Here is a 23,817-nt window from a genome sequence, read left to right on the forward strand (position 1 = left end):
TGGTGGTGACGAGTCTCATGAACTTTCTTCCCTGGCTCCTCACACGTCAACTTCCTGAGTAGCTAGGACTACAGGCCGGGTCACCAATGCCCTGCCTGAAATATGATCTTTAACCTCAAGGATCTGGGCACCCCAGTGCTCTTTGCTGCCAGCAGGCCAGCTTGGGATCTTCTCCCGGTGTGACCCATTAGCCATTGCTCTGCCCCAAACCGGGTGTAGCTTCTCACACACATTCTGCAGACAGCTCAGCCTCACGAAGGGGCTGAAGGGAAAGCAAAAGCCTCTGTCTGATCTGACTCTAATAAACTGAAATTCTTCATTTTCTTTTTTTACCTTAATAGAGTAAAACAGACAGATAAGGTCTTTGGGTATCTGCCTGCTCTGTCTCAGAAACAGGCAAATAAACAGCCTGTAGGTTTCAGGACTTAGGCAAATTACTGCCCTGGTCTGTGCTCGGCCTTGGCAACTCAATAGAGATGGGGGGATCAAACATGTGACCCCATCCATACCTAGCTTGTTCTTGCACCAGGCTTTTGGATTTGCCCTTCTTTTTCCTGGTCTCTAACTGCCCCTCAATCACCCTGTAGTGTCCTAGTCTTTCTGTCTGTTTCATTCCATCTGTTCTTGGTGGATCAAGAGCTGAAAGGCATCTGGAAAATTCTAGGTGGTAGGGAAGGTGCTGGCTCACAGCCCTGTGACCAGGGCTGCAGTTTTATCCTGATCTCATTTTTCTGGATGACCTTGTCTACACTAAAGGCCTCCACAGGGTTTGGGCAGCTACACACATTGGGCTCAGAGAGGCCTAGGTTAGATGCCCTGCAGGTCCAGGGCTCGGCCAGTGGCAAGAACCAGGATCCAGGAGGAACCTGGGAAGAGAGCACAATCCCAGGAATGCATGGGGAGTTCTCACTGTGGCAGATGCTGCCTGTATTGTAGTCAGAGAAAAGTCATCTCCATGCCCAGCACCCAGACCTGCTGGGTTTCAATTGAGTTGGCTGTTCAGAGATTAGGGAGCCAGGCAATAGAGAAAAGAAGGTCGCTTTTCTTGTTTGTCATTCCAAGTACCTTGGGCCCTAGTTGGCTTCTTGCCCCATGGGGTCCCCAAGACCCACATAGGGAGCCAGCATTGGGGGTGGGGAATCGTATCGCTGATGGAGGGCCATCATGGCAACTGCTATCATCATCCCTGAACCCTGCATTGCCTGTTTGGAGCTGTTCTTCTAACACCACTTCCCTCTGCGCCCATCCCTAGTTCTTGGACAAGCCAGAGGATGTCCTGCTGAAGCACCAGGCCAGCATCAATGAGCTCAAGAGGACCCTGAAGGAGCCCAACAGTAAACTGATCCACCGGGATCGAGACTGGGAGCGGGAGCGCAGGCTGCCCTCCTCACCTGCCTCTCCCTCCCCCAAGGGCACCCCTGAGAAAGCCAGTGAGGTAGGTCTCTCAGTCTGGGGCTTGGGGAACCACGCATGTGTGCAGGATTTGTGGTGTACTGACTTAATGATCTTCTGCACCTATGCCTGTGAGTGGAGCTAGGGTGGGACGGGGTGTGTAGGGGTTACACTGAGGAAGAAAAATGGACGGACCTTGGAATCCTGAGGTCCCATGAGATACTCCATTCCATCAGGCAGAGTATTGCACAAATGAATCATTGCTGAGAGTACAGCAAGACCCTGTCTTGGTTCTGCAGAAGCAGAGATTTGGTGGTAGATCCCTAGAGCAGTATTTAAACAAATGTCTTAGGTGGTTCTCTTACACACTTGCCTTTGAGTATTCAGGCCTGACAGCTGATGGTGAAGATGTTCTTGGGGTGTGGTTTCTCCTTAAAAGATCCCTGGGACCCACCGCAGGAGATAGAGACCTCCCCCACACACACACCCTGCTCCAGAGATTTCCACAAAGGATCCCACTCATCCTGTCTTGCAGTACAGAAGGAAGAGGGATGTTTTCTCAATTGACAAAGAGATGGCAATGGAATTGGGGGAATTCTTCTATTTACAATTCCAAGCCATTCTTTTTAGCATTTGCTAAATCTCTAGCAATATTTATCCCAGTTTGTACCTAAGTATTTTCTCTCCAGGGCTACTGCTGTACATGGGCTGCAAACCTGATTGTGGTCTAGACTTAAGGCTGCCTGGGTTTGCGTCGCGGCTCTGCTGCCTGCCAGCTGGATGGCTCTGGGCTTGTTACTTAATTTCTCTGAGGCCCCATTAGGTGGAGATGTTCGTGAAGATTCGATGAGAATGCACGGAGAGGGACCAGCATGGTGCTGTGGTGTCTGATATGAGTTACTTATTGTTTCATATTGAGAGTCGTGGGACTCTTTCACATAGAAGGTTAACTTCAAATCAAAGCTGGAAAGGATCCCTGGAATGCTCGGTTCAAGGCCCTCCTTTTATAGATAGGGGCCCTGAGACCTGGGAAGAAGAAGGATGATTCCACTTCCTAGCTCGCAGAAGAAGAGTCCGTAGCAGCTTTTCTTATGTTTGCCATCAGACCCGTTGCCTTAGAGCAAGAGCAAATGATGTGAAAACCAGGTACAGAGTCAATTGTGTATGTGCTTTCCTCTAATGCCTTGGAAATTGGTGATGTAGCCATGATCTAATTCACTGAGTATTTGATTGAATCAGCACTAGCCAGTGTCTGAGCTGGCCAGATAGCGAGAGCTTTGCCCAGTGAGGCATAAACTCACATGGAAACCTCTTGGATTCCCAGGCTGCCAGTTCACAAAATGAGGGATGCTTCTGGGGTCTTTACAGCAAGTGCCAAGGAAGGGGGGCAGACCTTTGTGTCTCCCAAGGGATTCTGTGTTCCCCAGCATAACCAAGACCCTGGCCTAGGTCTCAGGGCTCACTTTAGTGGTTTTACTAATTACAGTCCTCCATCCCGGCCTCCTCCCTAGAGAGAGAGACTTGCCAGAGGGGGCTAGAATCCATCCTGAAGGGGGCTTGGCTGAGGGTGACAGGGGACTCAGTGGCTAAGGAAAGAGATGGTAACAGAGAAGGGAAGGTTGGGTGCTCCTGAGCTGAGCTGGGGTTGGAACGCTTGGGATTCAGAGCAGCCTGGCTTGGGGATGTGCCCCACCTGCTGGTGAGATCTGGAACTGCTACAAGATGGGTCTCACAAAAGGTAATCTCTTCCAGCACTACCTTTTTGGCTGCTAGAGCTATAATCTGCACTCCTAGAATTACAGTTCAGGAGCCCATCTTGGAACTGGTTTAGTGCCTCCCCGCACCCTGCAATTGAGGGAACTCTCAGATATTTGGAAGATGGGGAGGAGCCCAAGACAAAGACTGGCCACTAAGGTGAATGGCATCACCTCTCTGAGCCTCCTTGCCAAGTCCACCTGAAGGGGCCAAAACTGCCGTCCATAAGAAGATCATTGGCCACAGTGACTGAAATACCTGTTCACTGGGACGTGCTTGGAAGTCACAGGGTCTTTGCTGATGGTGATTAGAATCCCTGACCTGAGGCTGAACTCTGTGGGGTAGGGACATATTACCCAGCATTCCTAAGAGCTGCCTCAAATTTTGAGGACCCATTTAGACAAAGGGGAGAAAGCAAGTGGAACGTGTGCCATCCCCATTTACAAAAACCCAGGCTCTTTTTTTTTTTAACTTTTCAAAAGAGATTGTGGAGCCAGATACCTAATTCTCAAAAGGTAATTTGGATTACAGGCTCATTCCTATAATCCTAGCTACTTAGGAGGCTGGGCTCTGAGGATTGTGGTTCGAAATCATCCAGGGCAGGAACATCCATGAGACTCTGATCTACAACTAATCATCAAAAAGGCAGAAGTAGAGTGGTGGCTCAAGTGGTAGAGCACTAGCTTTGAGCAAAAAATCCTCAGGGACAGTGCATAGGCCGAGTTCAAAAAGTGGGAGGGGTCATGACCCCAAGTGCAGGATAAAGTCAGTGAGTATGGGCCTTTCTCCTTTGAATGGCTCAGAAGGTTGTCCTACTCTATTTCCCTCACAGAGTGATTCCTCCACACTGAACTTGTGATTCCTGAGGATGAGGGACTTACTGTACTGGGGTGTTTTCACTGTATGTCTCTCCTGCTCTCTCCCTCTCTTCCTGTCTCTGTCACTCCTTTCCTTCTTCCCTCCCTCTCTTCCTCTGGCCTTGGGCCTCCCCTGCAACCCAGAGGACCCAGGACACCTCTCTGCAGGACCTGGTACCTGGAACAGCCCCAGGCGTGGAAGTGTTCACTCAGAAAAGCCTCGCAGCATCACCTGAGGTTACTGCCTTTACCTCTCTGGGTCCCTTCCTCCTGGGGCCACCCACCCATGCCAGTTTACCTCCCAGGGTCTTAAGAAAACCCTACCTCTGGGGTGAGGGACAGGACCCCACTCTGCCATGCAGAAGGCAACATGGGTGGCTATGCTGTCCCCATGCTATGACCCTCAAGCCTAGGGATCCATAAAGGGCCAGCCCTCCTCTTGAATTGTTTCTCAGGGAGGACAAGACTAAAATCATCCTAGAAAGACCAAACAGCTGTATATCTAGCTTCAGAGAAGAGGAGCCATGCTGTCTTAGAGCAGGGAACCCTGGCACAGGCTCTGCTCTAGAAGCTTGAGGCTAGAGGTCATGTCTCCTTAGTCTTCTCTTTGTTCAGAAGTCCAGGTAAGGTCTATCAGTGGCTAGTTAGGTCATGACATTCCAATGATTGTAATAAACACCTCTAGGGCATGGGTCTGTTTGGGTCTCCCAGGAGAAGAAATGGACATGTTTCTCCAGGAGAATTCTTGGGCTATAGAGGGCAGTGCTTCTGTTCCCCGAGCTTTGGGGACTTCTTGTGATCCTGTGTGAGTGCTGGCGTGGACTCCAGGCGCTGTGTCCTCCCACTGTCCTGGGCTTTCGGATGTTCAGGGTTGGAGGCTGCTCTCCCAAGGGAAGGGGGATGGGAGTCAACAGCATCCAAAAGTCAGGGATAGTGATTCCTGGAGTCTACACGTGCTTCTAGGACCAAGGATGGATCGCTGTGTAGCCCCCAGGGCACACCCTTCGCTACCCTCCACAGTGGGGCTCTTGCTGACCTTGACGGCCAGCACCCTATTGTCTTCATGTTCCCTTCAATCTGCCCATCCACATCAGCAGCCTGTGGCTCCCTGCTGCCCTCTGGTGCCCATGGGCCTGCGCTGCAAGCTCCCAAAGACTTCCCAGGAGGGTTGAACATCTATCTCCCTTCCCCTACAAGTCCCTACTGGAGTCTCTCCCATGAAGTGGTGTCTAGAAGACCCCCTCCTCCTGTAAAGGATAAGACCCCTAACTTCAGGTAGGGCCTGAGCAGCCCCAGATCAGCAAAGCCAACCCGTCTGGGGAATCTGTACTTGTATGGGAGCAGAACCAGCCTCTCTGTTCCCAGCTCTTGGCCCCCAGCACGTGGCAAGGGGGCATTCTAAGCAAAGTAGTGAAGGCCAAAGGGCTCTGGACTGAGAATGGCTGAGCATTCGCATCATGCAGGGCTGTCCTGTGAATTGGACCCGAAATGTTTCTTCCAGTGCACTGATGGTAGCAAAGTTTTCCATTTTGGTTCTCACCTCAGGATCCAACATACCTACTTTTGCAGGTTAGAAGCCACACCCATACTGTTCCCCCACCCCTCACTCTGTCATCTTATGAAAGTCCCCTCCCACTCTGACAGCCTCAGTCTCCCCTTCTGAAATAAAAATAACAATGCTGCTTTAAATTTGCCAGTCTGCTTACATTTGCTAATATAGACAAAGGGCTGACCTTGCCTGGCGTCAGTAACCAGCTGTCACCACATGTGTCTCTTCTGACTGCTGAGAGTATCTTTCCATTCCTCACACCATGTACCATTGCTCATCTAGACTGATTGCAGGGGCAGGAATGTTCCAGAAGGGGAACATGCCAGGCTGATAACGTGAGTACAAGCAGAAATGGGAGCAGCTATAGGAACCTGCTTCCCAAAGTGATGAGAAGAGGTTTGGCTTTGGTCCTGAAGCCCCGACGACCTGAAATAACATCTCAGAAACCTAGGACAGCTTGTCTGGGTCTCCATCTTCCTTTTATCTCTTTTCTCTTGTCAGAATTCTTTTAGTGAGATCTGACTCCTTGGTTATAGTCGAGACATGATTTGCTAAAGTGGAGTCAGGGAAAAAGGTCTGCAGCATCACCTTGAACGTTCAGACTCCTTCAGATCTTGTGGGATGGACAGATCCTCGCCATATCATTACCTGCGGAAGTGCCCAAGGTCACACAGACGCTCCCTTTTTTCTTCCCATGAGTAGTTTCTGACAAGTCTGGAGCTGGTGTGTGTGTGTGTGTGATGGTTGCCTTTGCTGCAGGCTACCTCTGGGACCTTGCAGGAGGATCTTTCCTTCCCTAGGTCTACATATAGAAATTTGTTTCCTTGTCTGAGTCCTGTGACCGCCCTGAGGCTCCCAGCTTCTGCAAGGCAGCCCAGTGATGGCATTGTACACAAGATGGAAGAAAATATGATGTGGTCCCCAAGATCGTATTCCTGTCATTCCCCCCTCTTTGAAGAACTCTTGGGTGTGGAAGGCAGAAACCATTCTCTTTTTGTGTGTGGGGGTCATGGGGCTTGAACTCGGCTTGGATGTTGTCCCTGAGCTCTTCAGCTCAACGCTACTACCCTACCATCGAGCCAAGCCCCACTTCCCGTTTTCTGTAGGTTAATTGGAAATAAGAGTCTCAGGTCCTTTTGTGCCCAGGATGGCTTTGAACCTTGATCTTCAGATCTCAGCCTCCTGAGTAGCTAGGATTACAGACGTGAGTCACTGTGCCTGGCTGGCAGAAACCATTCTGCAGAGTGTTTGACAGGTCACGTTCTGGTCCTTTGGCACTGTGGTCAACTTGGTGGTGGTGGTTTTTCCTTCGTGTTTGTGTTCTGGTCTCTCCTTGGTTAGTTACATTGTCTGTGGATTTTACTAGAATTTTCCAAGGATGGGTCTTGATATTTGTACTTAAATCATTGCGTTGACAGGCATGAATCTGGCCATTTGGCATCTTTGTTATGCATCTGTTTCCTTCCTGACAGTCTTGGGAAAAGGTTACATTTCAGGCTATGGCGTGTGGAACCCAATCTAGTGTTTATCCTCAGTGTCCATCAGATTACAGTTGATACCGTCATTCCAGGATTCTGCTCCTAGTCAGCAAAGATTGCAAGCATCCAAAAAAAACCGAAAATAGTCATTCTTTTCCTGATTCTTATTATCAACCAACAATTGCCAAGTCATTGACCTTCTCTATGCCTCAGTTTCCCCAAGATTACACTGGAGATCTTCATGGTTATCTTGGCTCTAACGTTCAGTGATCCCTTGTGAGATAAGCACGTTTGACAATGACAATTTTGATTTGGGAGAGGAAGAGTCCTGGCCCCTCGAGGGATCTCGATTCCCCACTGTTAACAGGAGGAGGATGTCCCTTTTATCTGAGTTTGGGGCCCTGGTTGAGGAGGGCTGGTCAGTACTTTATTGGGGCCTAAGTGGGGGGAAAATAGCCAGGATGAGGACAACTCCTCCCACGTTCCCTTCCCTGGCCAGCCCTGGACCGTGTGGTCCCAGGATTGAACCTGTCAGAGGTAGATTGGTCCCTTTCTTACAGAGGGAAAAGTGACCTGCCCCTCAGGTGCCTGCTATGTCATGTTAACTCTTCTTGCTCCAATTGAAATGCAGGGTTCGGAGCATTGGGTATTTATAGAAAGAGAGTACGCTAGGCCCGAAGACCTGGGTCTTCTAACACTGGCCACCATACACCAGGAGGAAACGGGGGCTTGCCTTGGTATTCTTGCCGATGGCAGACTCTCCAAGGTAGATGTTCTGGTGGACAAGTTCAAAGTCGAAGTGGCCACAGAAGAAATGGTAGAAGTCAGAAGAGCAAGCACCCAGCAGCAAGGAAGAATAATTGCAAGTCCTGAAGACTTGGAGTCAGTATGGGAGGAAGGCCGCTGGAGCAGGACAGACTCCGGAAGGTCTGCCCAGGCTGCAGGCTGTGTGTCATCAGACACGGTGCTCAAGGGCCCTGAGCTTAGGTCAGGCAAGGCTAAGGCAGCTGTCAGCAATCGCCATGCCTCAGATGGTCAGCCAGAGGGCCAGGTGGAACAGAGGAAGGGGCTGAAGACAGAGGGAAGACCCCCAGCTACAGAGGCCATACCAGCAGAAGTGGACATTCTTCCTTCTCCCACCTCTGACAAGGGAGGACTCCAGTCCTTTCTATTGGACCCAGCTCATGCAGAAGGCAGAGCCGACTCGAGTGATGAGACAGATACCTCCTATGCAGAGAGGAGCTTCTATCTAAACTATGGGGAGAAAGACTCGGGAGACCAAGGCCTCCCTCTATCCACAGAGGAGAGAGAGGAGCCCCTGGATGGCCTTTCTGGAGGTGAGACCAACCTGGAGCTGTTGGAGGAGCTTCCAGAGACTTGGGAGCTCAATTCCTCAGCCCTGAGGGGTTCTGTCCCAGCTTCCGGCAGGAACAAGGGTGATGCCTGCTCAGCTTCCCCAGACCCAGAGGCCAGGCTCCCCAGGAGCCGAGGAAGCACTGAGGACATGAAGGAACCTTCTCCAGGGCAGCTATTTGCTGAGGGCAGGGAGAAAGGGCAGCAGGGGGTAGAAAGAATGTACGTTCACCCCACAGCCAGTGTGTCTGGAGAGGAAGAGGCCTCTGTGAGGCGAGCTTTCATGGGAAAGGAGGATGAAAATGCCACTACAAAACCCAACGAACACTCCCCTAATAGAGGAGGGGTGGTGCGTCTGGACCCCCAGGCCTGCGCTCTTCTGCAGACCATCCCCTCTCATGTCAGAAGGCCGGCCAGACCAGACAGAGGCAACTTCCTGTCCAGAGAACGGGGAGTGGTTCCCATGGAAACCAGAGAACTTGGGACTGCAGAGATTCATCACATGGAAGTGATCATCCCCCTACCAGTTTCTCCAGATCACACTGAGGCTCGGGAGGAAGTTTCTCCACACCCAGGCGGTGCTGGGCCACAGCTGAGGGATCCCTTTGGAGAGCAGTTCCCTGTGTTTCTCAAACACGTCCATTCTCCTAAAGAGAGCCCAGAGGCCAAGAACCAGGTCGGGTTAATAGTGTCTCCTGACACAAGAGGGGGGCGCAGGGCACCGCCAGTTGCCAGCAAAAAGCCTCGGATTGTCACTGAAGAAGCTGAGGGAGTTGGATCCCTAGGGTTAGAGTTCCTTTTGGGGAAGCAAAAAGAAATGACTCCTCTCCAGGCTGGGGGCCAGAAAGGCTCCCTGGAAGATATTAGCAAGACCTCAGTGGCCAACAAAATTCGGATATTTGAGACCCACGGAGCTGAGCCTCACAGAGCTGGTCAGGGGGAGGCGAGGGCCCTTCTAAACGGGCTGACTGCGGAGGCCTCCGTGGGACCAGTAGAGCTACAGCGGCATAAGCTTCTAGACCTGGGGTTTGTCCAGCTGCAGCCCTCAGGAGACTTCGTCAGCCCCAAAGACACACATTCCTCTGCCATGCCTCTGGCTACCCCACCCTTTGGGGAGAGCCTTTCCTCCACGTCCCTCCAGGAAAGATGCTCAGAGCTGGAGCTCGTGTCTCCCGATTCGGGCTGTGAAACCACGTTGGAGGAAGCTACTGGGGTAACTGGCTACGTGAGCCCCCCTGCCCCCACTGCGACCCCCCACCCATGGGTCTGGCCGCATGTTGCGTAGCTCTTTAGAAGCATGCTTCAGTGATCCCTCATCACTCTTGCAATCCAAGGCTGCTTGTCCATCCCTGTGAGGTCTTTTCCCCCATCGCGCCCAAGAATAGCCCAGAGGGAAGGATGTGCTCATCTGCTCAGCCCCTTTAGCTTGGCCACAAAGATCCTCAGCTTTTGGTGTGACTCGAGGCCCAGAGGGTCATGCAAGTCCGAAGGACAAGGTGCCATCACCACCGGCAGATTCCATACTTGCTTTGCCTTGCTGTCCCCAGCTGCGAGATCCCTTCCTGTCTTGCTTGGCTTCTCCAGTGATCTTTCTTCATCCTTTCCCATCCCTGATTTCCTACCTTGTAGAAGCTAACCATCCAGAAATTTCCATCCAGCGCGCTGGTTTCCCCTCTCAGGTTTCTCTCTGCCTCTTTAAGACTAACTTGTCTTCTCTGATCTAGAACAAATCCGGAGATGCAGTCAGGGAAGCGAAGCAGGAGACCAGCTTAGCAGCCAACACCCCTGGGAAGGGGGGGCGCCTGAGATTCGCCAGCCCACCGGGCCCTCAGGTCTCTGCAGCTCCTCTGTTTCCTGACCCTGACCTGATGACCTGAGTGCTCACCTGGCCAGGTGCATTGCTCTTTAGATTCCCACTTGCTGTAGCAGCGACTCCCTGTGGCTGCTCAACTCTGGCTTGTCTGGAATATATTCCTCACACTTGTGGTTCCTTCTTCAGTCAGTACACAGAGGCCATGGGCCATTTAACAAGTGAATCTTGAAGCACACTGAACCTCCACAAACTGAAGCTGAATTCTTTTAAAATATTTTGTGTTAGATTGGTCTTTAAAAAAAAAAATAGTATCTTAATGTCCCAAACCAGCTGAACATTTGTGTGTGGCGTTTAATCCTTGACAGGCCAGTTGAGAGGTCTGTAAATCAGCAAGAGCACTGTTGTCAATTACACTGATCAGAGCCTCCTTTCCTGGGAGCCTCCTCTGCTGGGACTCCCCCCTCCCTACCCAACACACACCCCAGCTCCCAAAAAGCCAGCGCCTGAGGCCCTGGCCTCCTAGGCTTTTCTCTCTGGTTAATGCCAACCCCTCCCACAGAGACTCAGTGAAATTGACAGGCTGTGCTGGCTTCCTCTGTGTCCTTCCAAGCTCTTGGCTCCAGCCTCTCTGCCTCCTCTCCTGGGTTTCCCTCAATCCCCACCCTATTTTCCTTAGTTTGTCTCTAGACACCGCCTGCACGGATGGGCCTAGGGTCCAGGCTTCCATCCCTGCCTTTCGCATAATACTGCTTCTGATGGGCTCTGGGACCCGGGCCTCGGAGGGGGTCTCCTGTCCAGGACTCGCCAGCAGGATGTTTTGCTTGGTACTTGCTTTGGGCCATCAGCGTGAGACCCTCTGAAGGAGCAGTCTCAGGCTTGAGAATTTTGTTTTGTTTTGTTTTTCTCATTTGAACCTTGTTATAATTTCAAAGAACCTTTCCTGGGGTTGGCTTTCATTTCCTGACCTGTGCTTCCATTCAGGGAACACCAACACAGCCCTAAGATTTTTTTCTGACATTCACCATCTCGATCTTTCTTTTTCTCTCTCTTTTTCTTCCCCCATCCTGCATCCCTATCCCCCCTGATTTTATCTGGCCATAGAGAGCAGGGCTGAGGGAGGGCTCGGAGGAGAAAGCCAAGCCACCGCGTCCCCGGGCCCCAGAGAGTGACACTGGAGATGAGGACCAGGACCAGGAGAGGGACGCCGTGTTCCTGAAGGATAACCATCTGACCATTGAGCGCAAGTGCTCCAGCATCACGGTCAGCTCCACATCCAGCCTGGAGGCTGAGGTGGACTTCACAGTGATTGGCGACTACCATGGCAGCGCCTTCGAAGACTTCTCCCGTAGCCTGCCGGAGCTTGACCGTGACAAAAGCGACTCTGAAACCGAGGGGCTGGTGTTCTCTCGAGATCTTAAGGGGCCCTCAAGCCAGGATGAAGAGTCTGGGGGCTTGGAAGACAGCCCAGATCGAGGGGCTTCATCCACCCCTGAAATGCCCCAGTTTGAGGTATAGTGGAGATTCGTGGAGACTCGGCCCACCCAGGCACTGCATGTTCAGAGGGCCCTGGGCAGTGTGGGGGAAGATGCAGCAGCCTGCTGCAGCCTGCAGCCCTGTATCACGTTGCATGACCACCTGTCTGCCCAACAGCATGGTTCTACGCCCGCATGTTTGCTGTCTCAGTCTTCCCCCTAACACTCGATCCTGATGTTTTAACCCTGTGACCCCATCACCTGCTGAGGTCAAGTGATAATGGAAGTCTGATCTCAACTCCTGTCTCCCCACCTGTGTTGTCTGGCACTGCTGACAGCATGTGCCTGTGGACTTTCAGGCCTCCCATAGCCTGATCTGCAACTCACATGTTTATGTTTTTGTTTGTTTGGGAGGTGGTAGAGGGGGGTTGTTGGTGGTGCTGGTGGTCCTGGACAGGCCGCTGTCCCTGAGCTTTTTCACTCAAGACTAGTACTCTACCACTTTGAGTCACAAGGCTGCTTCTGGTTTTCTGGTGATTAATTGGAGATAAAGTCTCATGGACTTTCCTATCTGGGCTGGCTTTGAACTTAGATCTTCAGGTCTCAGCCTCCTGAGTAGTTAGGGTGACAGGTGTGAGCCACTGGCACCTGACTTCAAATGCTTTTTGATCTAGGCCCAGGCTCATCTCCCTGGAGAAGGAACCGTCATTTAAATCCACCAGGTCCTGTGGGTCTCAGGCTAGTGATGAAAACTCCTGGAGAGCAAGAAATGTAAACATTAGGGAGAACATATGGGGAGAAATGATATCTGGACCTCTGCTTTGTGGCCTTACCTGTGGAGCTGGTTACATTCGGCCTTTGCCCCTCACCTCTTGTAGTCCACCTCTCTGCAAGTGACAGACCAGCGTGTCAGTGCCAGGCTCTCCATGCTCTTCCCTCTGGGTACGAGGTTTAGCCTTTCTGTGCCTTGTGAACTTACCGTGATGGTCCAGGACAGAGCTTAGATCACCGAACCCTTCCTTGCAAGCACTCTCTTGGCTACCCTGGGTATTATTCATGCTGGCCTTGCACACCTGACCTGCTTCGATAGCTCCGCTCCAGCATCAGCCAGGGCGGCAGCTGCAAAGTCTGCTCACCCAGAGGTGAGGTGGCAGGCCCTCTAAACCCAACACATACTTAGCATAGAGAGATGGCTAATTCAATGAATGGCTCGATTTGGGGATTACAGCCATCCACATGAGATAACCCCCCACACCTTCGCCCCTGCCCTCTCCCCTCAACTAGATGACAAGCTCATATCCACTCCGTTCCCGTATATGACAGCCTGTAGTAGGTACAACCATGAGCTAGGCCTCAGACTGCTAGAGCAGAGGTTGAAAACGTTGCCTCTGCTCAGATCTGGCTGGCAGACATGTTTTCTTTTATTAGAAATCATGACACTAAATATAAGACCTGATAATACAATCTTAGGTCACTATACACACACACACACACAAGCAGGCAGTATACAGGTGACTCGTTCATGCCTGGCTTCCAGCTCCATGGGATCAGGAGGGTTTGGGTTCCAGGCTAGTCCAGGCAGAAAAGTCACTAAGATTCTATCTCAGCAGACACTGGATGTGGTAGTATGGGCCTATCATAACAGCTCTGATGGGAAACAAAAATAGATGTGCTCCTGGACAGGAAACAAGACCCTCTCTCAAAGATAACCATCACCAAAGTAGGATGGGAGCTACTGCCCAGTGGTAGAGTACCTGCCTAGCAAGTATAAACCCTAGAGCTTAAACCCTAGTATTGCCAAAAAAAAAAAAAAAAAGAAAACCCACAAAAACCAGTTTCTTCTCAGAACCCATGCTGAAGGATGGACCAGACCCATCATGAATCCTACAGGCTTGCCTCACCCCTCAACTCCTCCCTCCCCACTTCCCGTTCCCTGCCTGATCCCTGGAGACAGCAGATAGGATCTTCCTCTGGAGCAACCAGCAGGTGGAGACTTAACTATTGGGGTGCTGACAGATTCCACAGCATTTTGTGTATAAGGACAACTTAGCTCGGGGCCTGGTACAGAGTATACTGGTAGTGGAGTGATATCTGCAGTCTAAAAATATATACGACACCCCATCCCAACTCCCTGGTGTGATACCAGGGGGATGGGGAGGGCCTTCCTGGTACCAATAGTGGCTCTGACTCTCCTTGGGCTATTTTGACATTGCATCGAATGTCAGTTCTGACCTGCCTACCTTTCCAGAGACCTGGCCAGCTCCAGGGGTAGGAGCTGTATGGGACTCAAGTTTCCAAGTGCTTTCCTTTCATCTCCCACAGCCTGTAAAAGCAGAAACCATGACTGTCAGCAGTTTGGCCATCAGAAAGAAGATCGAGCCAGAGGCCGTGCTTCAGAGCAGAGTCTCCACTGTGGACAGTGCCCAGGTAGCCGCCTACCATACCAGAGCATGGGGTCCAGTCCCCTTGGCCAATTTTTACCCTGGAGCCCTCATTTTAATCTTGGGTCTCAGTATCTGTGCTGGGCTCTGGGAGTGGAGGGAGGGAAGAGATCACAATTCTAGAAGCCTGAATTTCTCCATCTGGAAAATGGAGTGAGCCTGCTTCTCCCATTCTCCTGGAATTCAGCCAGGAATAGTGGCTGGTAGACTGGGGCTCCGGTTTTCAAACTGATTGAAGGAATCTTGTCTTAGGGATGCTCAGAGAAAGAAATCCTAGTCCCTGTTTAGTCATCCATCAGTCTTGGGGGCTGCACAGTAGAATGACAGGCTACTTGAGCAGTGGGATGAGGGTGAGACTAAAAGTTGTCTTGGCAAATGAAGCATGTGTGGCGCCCAGAGAGATGCAGCATGCCTGCGCACTTTCCATGCTCTTTCAAGGCTTTAAACTTGGAAAGTTGTGATGCCTTGTAGGTTCTTGGTAGCCAGAAGAGCTGCAGTGCTTGGGGGTTTCTTGTCCCAGGGACCAGTCTTTGTCTCAAAACTGAAATAAGAGTAAAGCTGTAGAGGCCAGGAGCATGGCCTAGTGGTAGAGTGCTTGCCTAGTATGCGCGAAGCCCTGGGTTCAATTCCTGGGTATCACATACACAGAAAAGGCTGAAACTGGTACTGTTACTGTAGCTCAAGTGGTACAACGCTAGCTTTGAGAAAGCTCAAGGACAATGCTCAGGCCCTGAGTTCAAGCCTCAGAACTGGTACACACACACACACACACACACACACACACACACACACACACACACACACACACACACACACACACACACACACACACACGCAAAATAGTAGAGGGCCGTGAGTTTGGCCTAGTGGTAGAGTGCTTGCCTAGCATGCATGAAGACCCAGGTTCAATTCCTCGGTACCACATACATAGAGAAAAGCCAGAAATGGTGCTGAGGCTCAAATGGTAGAGCTCTAGCCTTGAGAAAGCCCAAGCCTCGAGCAAAAAGAGCTCAGGGACAGGGCCCAGGCCCCAAGTTTAAGCCCCACGACTAGAGGGAAAAACAGAAATAAGGACTGTTTGTGTGGTTGTGGCTCAGTGGTAGAGTGTTTGCCAACTATGTTCATGTCTCTACATTTGATTCCCAGTATGTGCACACACACACACGTACATATACACAAGCCTGAAATAAGACAGAGACCAACCATGTAGACAGTTGTGTGTTAGTCCTATCATTTTCTCTCTCATTTTTACGGTGTTCATGAGGCTGTCTGATGCCAATCAAGACTCCTGAGCTCTGATGAGCTGTGTGATCCTGGCAGGCTGCTTTTCCTTTCTGGCCTTTTTTTTCCCCTGTCAGTCATGGGGCTTGAACTCTGGGCTTGGGCATTGTCCCTGAACTCTTCAGCTCAAGGCTACCCCTGGAGCCACAGTGCCACTTCTGGTTTTCTGGTGATTAATTTTGGAGATAAGAGTCTCGCAGACTTTTTAGTGCCCTGGCTGGCTTTGAATCCTCAGATTTCAGCCTCCTGAGTAGCTAGGATTATAGGCATGAGCTACCACACCCGGCCTCTCTGGCCTTTTATGTTTCAGTGACTTGTAGTTTATTTTATGTTCATTACTGAAGAGTATTAAAAATAGCAACAACAACAACAAAATAAGCCCAGATTCTGTAACTCAATAACCCATACTGACATCAAAACAACACAACAAAAAGTTTACCATTATAAAATTCAAACAGAACTGAATTTTTTCTTATGCTACCTTCTAGAAAAAATTGCGAACATGCCAGTCTAGATACATCTATCCCAAGTATTTTGGATCACACATTTTTTCCACCTTTGCAACATCTTACCCTTCTCCTTGGTGCCATAAGGAAGCAATTCCTTATTTATTTTGTTCTATTTCATCGGTGGTAGTTTTCATCTTTTATTAGTTATTTATTTAGTGTCAGTACTAGGGCTTAAACTCAGGGACTGGGCATTGTTCCTGAGCTTTTTCTTTCTTTTTTTTTTTTCTCAAGGCTGGTACTCTCATTTTAGCTACATGTGGCTTCACTGCTGGCTTTTGTTGATTAATTGGAGCTAAGAATCTTACACATTTTTCTGCTCGGCCAGGCTTTGAATCTTGATGCTCAGATCTCAGCCTCTTAAGTAGCTAAAATTACAGGTGTCAACCACCAGCACTGCACTAGTTTTTTTGTTTTGTTTTGTTTTTGTTTTGTCTCTTAATTATAAGTATTATAGTGAACTTCCCTGGACCTATTTCTTGCAACGTTTATATCCAAAGGGTAAATTCCTGTGGATTCCTAGATCAAAGGTTACACACAATGAAATTTGGATAGAACCTGTCAACTTGTGTTGGGTTGTTTTCCTTTGTCTAGTAGAATGGCTGAGGTAAAGTAGAGGGTCTGGGAGGTCCCTCTGCCATTGGCTCACTGCTTTGTTACAGGCTGTGCCACCAGCCCAGGTAACAGATGCTACAAGTGTGTCTGGCTTTTTCCATCGCTAACTCCTCCTCTGCCCAGCAGGCTGATGGGAGTGCTGCAATGGGGAAGGACTTCATGACAACTCCTCCCTCTATTACCACGGAGACCATATCTACCACCATGGTAAGTGGGACCAGAGGCCCTTCCCTCTGACCTCCTCCCACCCCCAAAGCAGTCAGATAGGAATGGAAGGTTACATTGGGTTGGCAGGACACACCATCAGATCTCTATTATACTCCAGTATTAGGGACACTGTCAGACCTCAGCTTTCTAAATTGAATCTCCAAGTCGCTGTGATCTAAACCATATCAGCCACACAGGGGCAGAGAGAGGATGGGATGATTTGATTTTTGGCATGGGTGAATCTCCTCTTGAGTTTTCCCTGGCTGACGGTAAACCTGAAAGTCCTGTCATAGTCTATCCTGTGGGTCGCTGCACAATTTTTCCTGTCTCAATCCACTTCCTGGTTGTGGGCACTAGAGGGCAGCAATAAACCAGAGTTAGAAACAGGATTCTACCTGTTTACTTATTTTGGGGTGCCGGTCTTGTGGCTTGAATTCAGGGCCTGGGCACAGCTCCATTTCTGACTTTTTACTGGTTAATTGGAGGTAAGAATCTCAGCCTTTCTGCCCAAGTTGGCTTTAAATTGTGATTCTCAGATTCCAGCCTCCTGAGTAGCTAGGATTACCAGTGCCTGGCTGGAGACAAGATTTTTAGATCCCTAAGAAGAGACCTTGGGATTAAGCGACCTATTTGCTGTCTGACTCATGAAGAAGTGTCCTTGGCCTCAGGTATCCTCATCTGTAAAATGAAGATACCTTCACAGGTCTTAAAAGAATTTTAGAGCCTTTAATCACAAGAAGAATAGATAACCTCTGTACACAGACTTATGTGCCAGGGAATGCACTGAGAGCTTTGACTGGAGTACGAAGTGATGAGGTCTCCTATACAGTCAGAGAAACTTGTTCAGAAAGGGAGATGTCCCACATGGAATAAATAAGTGGCAGTGACAGGTTAATTCCAGGCATTCGACACTGGAAGCCTCACTTTCAATAGCTACCAATCTGTTCCACCCCTGGTGTCCTGACCTGTGTGAATGTCAGCCAAGTGGGGCTGAAATTAGCAATGCCAGATCTAGGTATTTCCTAAGATATTGAGATCTGTTTTCCAATGTTCTTTGTTGCCAAACCTCTGACATAGTCATGAAAAGAACATTCCATTAATTTGATCTCCTCAGCAGTAGGTTTTACGTAAACAAGACTTTAGGATCAATAAGCTCAAACTAGCCCTCTTCTCCCTGGCTATTCAATTCTTCCTATCCCCCAACCTATCAATATGGAACATTGGGATGCTTGTGGGGCTGGATTTAAATTTCTCCTTATGATGAATAGGCATTTATATCATTCATTGATTCATCTGTCTTATCTGTCTATTCATCCATGTATCCATTCATTCACCCATCCTTCCATCCTTCCATCCATCCATTTGTTCCCAAAACACTGACAAGTCTCTACTGTCTGCCTGGTAAAGGGACACAGAACTTAAAGAAACATAGTATCTGCTAGGATTCCTTTGTTTAGTGGTCATCACGAGTGTCTGGAAGGTGCTATTCCTCTATATGCAGGTTCTGGGCACACAGTGGTGAACAAGGCCAGTTCTCCCTCTTCTTGGCTAGTGACCTAGGGCAAGTCTCTCCTACCTCACCAAGCCTTGGTTTCAACTTCTGTAAAATGGGGTGGAGGTATCAATGGCACATACCTCAAGAGGTTTATTTGAGGAATAAAGTAATCTATGCCCAGCCACACTGTAAGTGGTCTGTAGTTTTTTGTTTGTTTGTTTGTTTTTAATCAAACCCAGGGCTTTGTGCATGCTAGGCAGGCACTCTACCACTTGACCCTGGTCTGTAGATCTGAGCTGCTGTTATCTTTCCTGCCCTTATGAACCAGTACACTAACGCTGGCCTAGGGACAACCAGCTAGCTCCTGGTGCCACCTCTGCCAGGAGAAGTTAGGGAAGGGCCATTTAAGCAGGGTCCATCGAGAAGTATGTGAAGGATAAAGCAAAGTGGCTCTCCACCAGTACCTGTAATCCTAGCTTCTCAGATCTCAAGATTACGATTCAAAGCTAGCCTGGGCAGGAAAATCTCCAATGAACCACCTGGAAGTAGTACTGTAGCTCAGAGTTGGGTAGAGCGCTAGCCTTGAGTGAAAGAGCTTAGTGACAGCACCTAAGCCCTAAGTTTAAGCCCTATACCAATCTAAAAAGAAAAAAGAAAAAAAGATGGGAACATCAACTGACTTTCTGGATGCTTTACTAGTTAATCAGAGCAAGCAGGTGTCAGATATGTGCAGTGGGGGGCAGAGGTTGAAGGCTGGGAAGGATGGGACCAGAGCGTGAACAACGTCCAGTGTCATCCGCGGAGTTCCTTTGGTATTTTTTTGTTTTGCTCTGTTTTTTTTTTTTTTGCCAGTCTGGGGTTTGAACTCAGGGCCTGGGCACTGTCCTTGGACACTTTTTGCTCAGGATACCGCTCTGCCACTTGAGCCACAGCACCACTTCTGGCTTTTTCTGTGTCATACATGGAGTTCAGACTTCATCTTTGGAGCAGTAGAGAATGATTTACATTTTGAAAGCAGGAACCTGATATCATCAGTAATGTGTCTGCATTTTAAAAAAGATTAGCAATTTGTATGGAGTGTAGTTAGAGCAAAAATTCCTTCCCTTCTTCCCACACCCTCCCATCTTCCTGCTTCCTTCCTCCTTTCAATAATATTTATTGAATGCCCACGACGTGTGAAGTGTTGTACCAGACACTATGAAGCCAGTACTGGAAAAGGCAGCTTCTGAAGCCTGAGGGCTCACTCCAGGAGGGACATGGATTAAAAATGACTATCCAGATGGAGTATAGCGAGGGCTAGAGGAGAGCTCAGGTTAGTTAGGTGTGGGAGAGGAAAGTATAGGATGCAGTCACTAGAGGAAGGCTCACAAGATGGAATTTAGGATGGACTGGGGACGCTTCCTTGGTCAATGGTTGTCACAGTATGGTCCAAGGTACCTGTGACAAAGGCAAATTCCAGTCCCCACTCTCCTTCAGATGTCATGACTCGGAAGCTTACCAGGGAGGCAGCTGTGACATTTCCAGGCAAAGGACAGGAGACAATTGGCTTTAAAGGTGTAGAACTCAAGAGAGACCGAGGCTACAGCTCAAGGGAGGGGAGACTTCCCTTCTGCCTCAGGGAGGCAGAGAAAGCCCTGGAGTAGCAGAGAATAGTGAGGGAGGAACACATGGAAGGGGGAGATGGTGAGGTGGCCTTGGCCAGGCAATGAAAACACTACTTTTTTTGGAGACAAGAAAGGGTTCTACCTGAAGAACACAGTAGGGGTGAGTAGGAGCAGATGGCACCTGAGGATTCAACTGCTCGTGTCCATTCAGAGGGACAGCAGTGTGAAAGCAGAGGTGAGGCTTGCCCTAAGAGAAAGGGAACAGGCTGTTTCTGGAAGAACAGCCCTGAGTGCCCGTCATATTCACTGGCTGTTCCCTAACAGAGGAAGGAAACATGGAGCCTTTATTCTGGGATCCAAGATGCCTCTGAGAAAGTACTTTGTGATGACCTGTCAAATGGCCAGGTCACTAATAGCTGGTGCTGGATATGAGCATGAGGGAGGCAGAAAAAAGGTAGAGGGTCCAAGGGCAGAGTGGTGCCCATTTGCCTTGGGAGTGACCTGGTGTGCAGGGCCCCGTCAACTCACTGAGGGACTTGAAGAAGCTACTCACCATACTTTTGCCCTCCTGTATCTTAACTGTAAAACAGGATCGTGAGAATGATTCTCCTGTGGTTGTTGAGAGGATTCAGTCTGATCGTGCGTGTCATTTCTTGAGTTCCCTGCCTAGCCCAAGTTCTTGGGAAGCGATAGCTAGTACATGACTCATCACCAGCCCGGTTCCCACATTTATACAATACTTTCAATTTGCAGGATGCTTCTTTCTCCCTCCCCTAGCCATTTCCTTTGATCTCCATGGGCACAGGCAGGATTCACTTCTTACAGAGGAATTTACAAAGTCCACAGAGGAGGCAGTAGTGCTGCTCTAAGTCACTATGGCTGGAATGGCGCAGGATGAGATCTTGTGTCCCACCCCCTCTGCCAGTGCTATCATACCTTGTTCACCACAGTGTCCCTACCACCAGGCATTCAGTAAATGTTGGGTGGGTGATCTGGGTGTTGAATGCGTATGCTAAGTGAATGCATGTGCACCTATGTGTGCGAATGCGTGAGTAAGGAATGGAGAGTGAACTGAATGGTACCCTCAGCTCTCCCTCAGTGCGACTCCTTAACCTTGTAGCCATGAGGGCCCTATGGCCACATGTCCCAGCCATCCTGGGCTCCGCCCACCCTGGGCCCCGCCCACTCCAGACCCGGCCATCTGAGCGCTATTGTTTCCCCAGGAGAACAGTCTCAAGTCCGGGAAGGGGGCAGCTGCCATGATCCCAGGCCCACAGACGGTGGCCACGGAAATCCGTTCTCTTTCTCCGGTAAGTGGACAGGGCCAGCACAGACTAGGGGACATCTGGCTAAGAATGTGGGCACAGGCCTGCATGTTGCCCATAGCAAGGGCAGCGATGGGCCCAGAAGGTGCCCTTTGAAGTGTAAAGCTAGGAAACAGGATCATTTTCCAATGCCCAGAGGCTCCCTAGTGTCTTCCAGGCTCTTCTAGTTCCCTGTGCCCCCTTCTCGTACAAGTGGAGCCTTGGCAACATGGGGTAAAGGCACTCCCTGTTGCATTCAGCCCCTCCTACTGACCAGGAACACCGTTGAACTAGGAGTCCAGGGATTCGAACTCTGGACCTGGCTTTGTGAATTGGCTGCCCTGCTCAGGATGCAGGGTCTGACGCTATCTCTTCCAGTTCTTTGATTCTCTGTCTGTTGTTCTTATCATCTAGCCCTGGAGGGAGCATGCTCCTGGCAGTGTCAGGCTGAGGGACCCAGGAAAAATCTGTCCCCTCTATTTGCTCTTCTCAGATTCTGGGATTTTGAGACTCTAGGCGGTAGCAGGATTCTGGCGCTCAGGAATCTGCGATTCCTGGGTTTGAGAATGCTTATGTGTCCAGCATTTAGAAGACTGAAGTATTCTTGAGTTCTTAATAATTCAATGCGTCTTGGCTTGTAAGCTTTACCTTTATGGGGCCCCTGCTGGTCATCCCTGGGTCTCCCCGACCCTGCCTGCCCTGCAGATGTCCAGGTCCTGACCTGACGCCCAGGGTGGGGGTGGTTTGTTCTGCAGATCATCGGGAAAGATGTCCTCACCAGCACCTACGGCGCCACCGCGGAGACCCTCTCCACCTCCACCACCACCCATGTCACCAAAGTGAGTAGCAGCAGGCGCCCGGGCCCCAGGGGGCTGCAGGCGGGAAGGCCATAGCCATAGCTCAGCTTCGGCTTCTCCATCTGTAAGGCAAATAGAAGAACCCTCGTTTCTAGAGTGCTGTATATTTTGTCCTGAGCTACTGTTGGCCTAGGCCTCTTCTTTTCTCTCTACCCTTCCTAGTTTTACCAGGGATTTCTTTCCACCACTCCCTCCTGAGATATGGCAACCAATTAGGTCCTGCCCTGTCTTCTACTTCTAAACTTGCACCCAAACCCTGTGCCTTGAGAAAACAGTAGGATAGTAAGCATCATCGGTGTAGTCTTCTCTTGCAATATTGTTGGAAATCACTTTAGGTAGAACCTTGTCACCATTCGCATTTCATTCATGTGTTCATTCAACAAAATCTGCATTCAGCACAGCCCTGATCGGATTGGGCAAAGGAGGGGGGAGGAGGAGCTACAGAGGTGAATTAAATACAGGCCCCACCCTCAAGAATCCCAAGGCTGACTGGATGAGCAAGATCACGTGCAGATGCTGAAGGTCAGCTCCGAGCAGAAAACCAGAATTAGGAGAGTTGCAGACTCAAAATGGCCTAGAATCTTTGCCAGTGAAGGTGGGAATGGTGACAGCCAAGTGACATCTGCTATCTGAAGTCCCAAACTAGAAGAGAGATGGGAGGGACTGAAAAAGGCAAGAGAAGAGAAGACGGCTGGTCCTCACACTTGCTCCTGAGAGGTGCTTAGAGTAGGTGCCCTTTTGTGGTTCCTGCCCCAGCAGACATAAGAGGAACCTCATCTCTCTGTCTCTCTCCTTCCCTTGCCCTCTCTCCCTCTGCAGACTGTGAAGGGAGGGTTTTCTGAGACCAGGATTGAGAAGCGAATCATCATTACTGGCGATGAAGATGTTGATCAAGACCAGGTATGGAGGAAGGAAATGTTATTTCCCCTGGCACTGTCCAGTCTCTCGTCCTTTCTATCGTGGGTGACCCACAGATCGTACCTGCGGGGCAGAGAAAATGTCCATTTCTTGCTGACCTTGAGCAAATAAGAAAATCCAAGGGAGGGTTTTGAGTAGAGGCCAGCATTTCTAGTTTTTCCCTTTAACCATTTGGCTTTGCTTCTGCTCCCGGCTTCAGTCTCCCCAGCTGTGCTCTCCTATTCTATGGCACCTCATTTTGCTGCTCTACCCACCAGGCTCTGGCATTGGCCATCAAGGAGGCCAAGCTACAGCATCCTGACATGTTGGTAACCAAAGCTGTCGTATACAGAGAAACAGACCCATCCCCGGAGGAAAGGGACAAGAAACCACAGGTGAGGTTCTGGGGTTCAGCAGCCAGGAAGGGGAGGAAGAAGTAGGGGCAAGAGCCTTGGAAGCATTTCTACCTCAGCACTCAACTAGTTTAATCCTATTACAGCTTTGATCCCCCTTACCTGTCTGGTTTGTGGTTCAGGGAAGACAGGGAGCTCCCCCAGACACAGTCTAAGGAAAGAAAGGAAGGAATACAAGCTCCTCAGTTTCTGTTGTTATTATTATTATTACTATTATATCATCATTTTTAAGTAACTGTCAAAGGAGCTGCCATTCAACAAAGCAATTTATGAATACAATGCATCTTGGTCAGTGTCACCCTTCATCATTGTCTCCATCCCTGGGTGTGGGAATGTGACTCAGTGGAGCATCTGTGAGGCTCCAGGTTCAATCTTCAGACCCAAAAGGGAAAACAACAACAACAACAACAAAATACGATCAAGTTCTTAGTGATAGATTTGTGCATGGTATACATTTCATACCTCATATAAGGGGAAAAAAATCACCTCAGAGACTCTATAAATAGTAGCTGGTCCCCTGTTTTGCAT

At 49.8% G+C, this 23,817-nt stretch overlaps 1 protein-coding gene across 13 annotated transcripts in view; it reads left to right on the forward strand.

Moving 5' to 3' along the window:
- Positions 1–23,817, forward strand: part of Epb41l1 (erythrocyte membrane protein band 4.1 like 1) — a 124,024-nt gene that overhangs the window by 96,639 nt on the left and 3,568 nt on the right. For 4 of the 13 annotated variants that reach the window (XM_090352279.1, XM_090352272.1, XM_090352275.1 and 1 more), the window contains 11 exons: positions 1,253–1,435; positions 4,149–4,241; positions 7,663–9,597; positions 10,109–10,216; positions 11,299–11,706; positions 13,992–14,096; positions 16,636–16,719; positions 21,042–21,128; positions 21,878–21,961; positions 22,799–22,879; positions 23,155–23,271. In XM_090352279.1, the coding sequence (XP_090208405.1) occupies positions 1,253–1,435; positions 4,149–4,241; positions 7,663–9,597; positions 10,109–10,216; positions 11,299–11,706; positions 13,992–14,096; positions 16,636–16,719; positions 21,042–21,128; positions 21,878–21,961; positions 22,799–22,879; positions 23,155–23,271 (3,285 nt within the window). The remainder of the gene's footprint in view (positions 1–1,252; positions 1,436–4,148; positions 4,242–7,662; positions 9,598–10,108; positions 10,217–11,298; positions 11,707–13,991; positions 14,097–16,635; positions 16,720–21,041; positions 21,129–21,877; positions 21,962–22,798; positions 22,880–23,154; positions 23,272–23,817) is intronic. The other 9 variants (XM_090352281.1, XM_090352283.1, XM_090352282.1 and 6 more) reach the window with 7 other exon arrangements.

This window comes from Megascapheus bottae, chromosome 18, assembly GCF_031878675.1.
Source record: "Megascapheus bottae isolate mThoBot1 chromosome 18, mThoBot2.hap1, whole genome shotgun sequence".
Taxonomy (NCBI): Eukaryota; Metazoa; Chordata; class Mammalia; order Rodentia; family Geomyidae; genus Megascapheus; species Megascapheus bottae.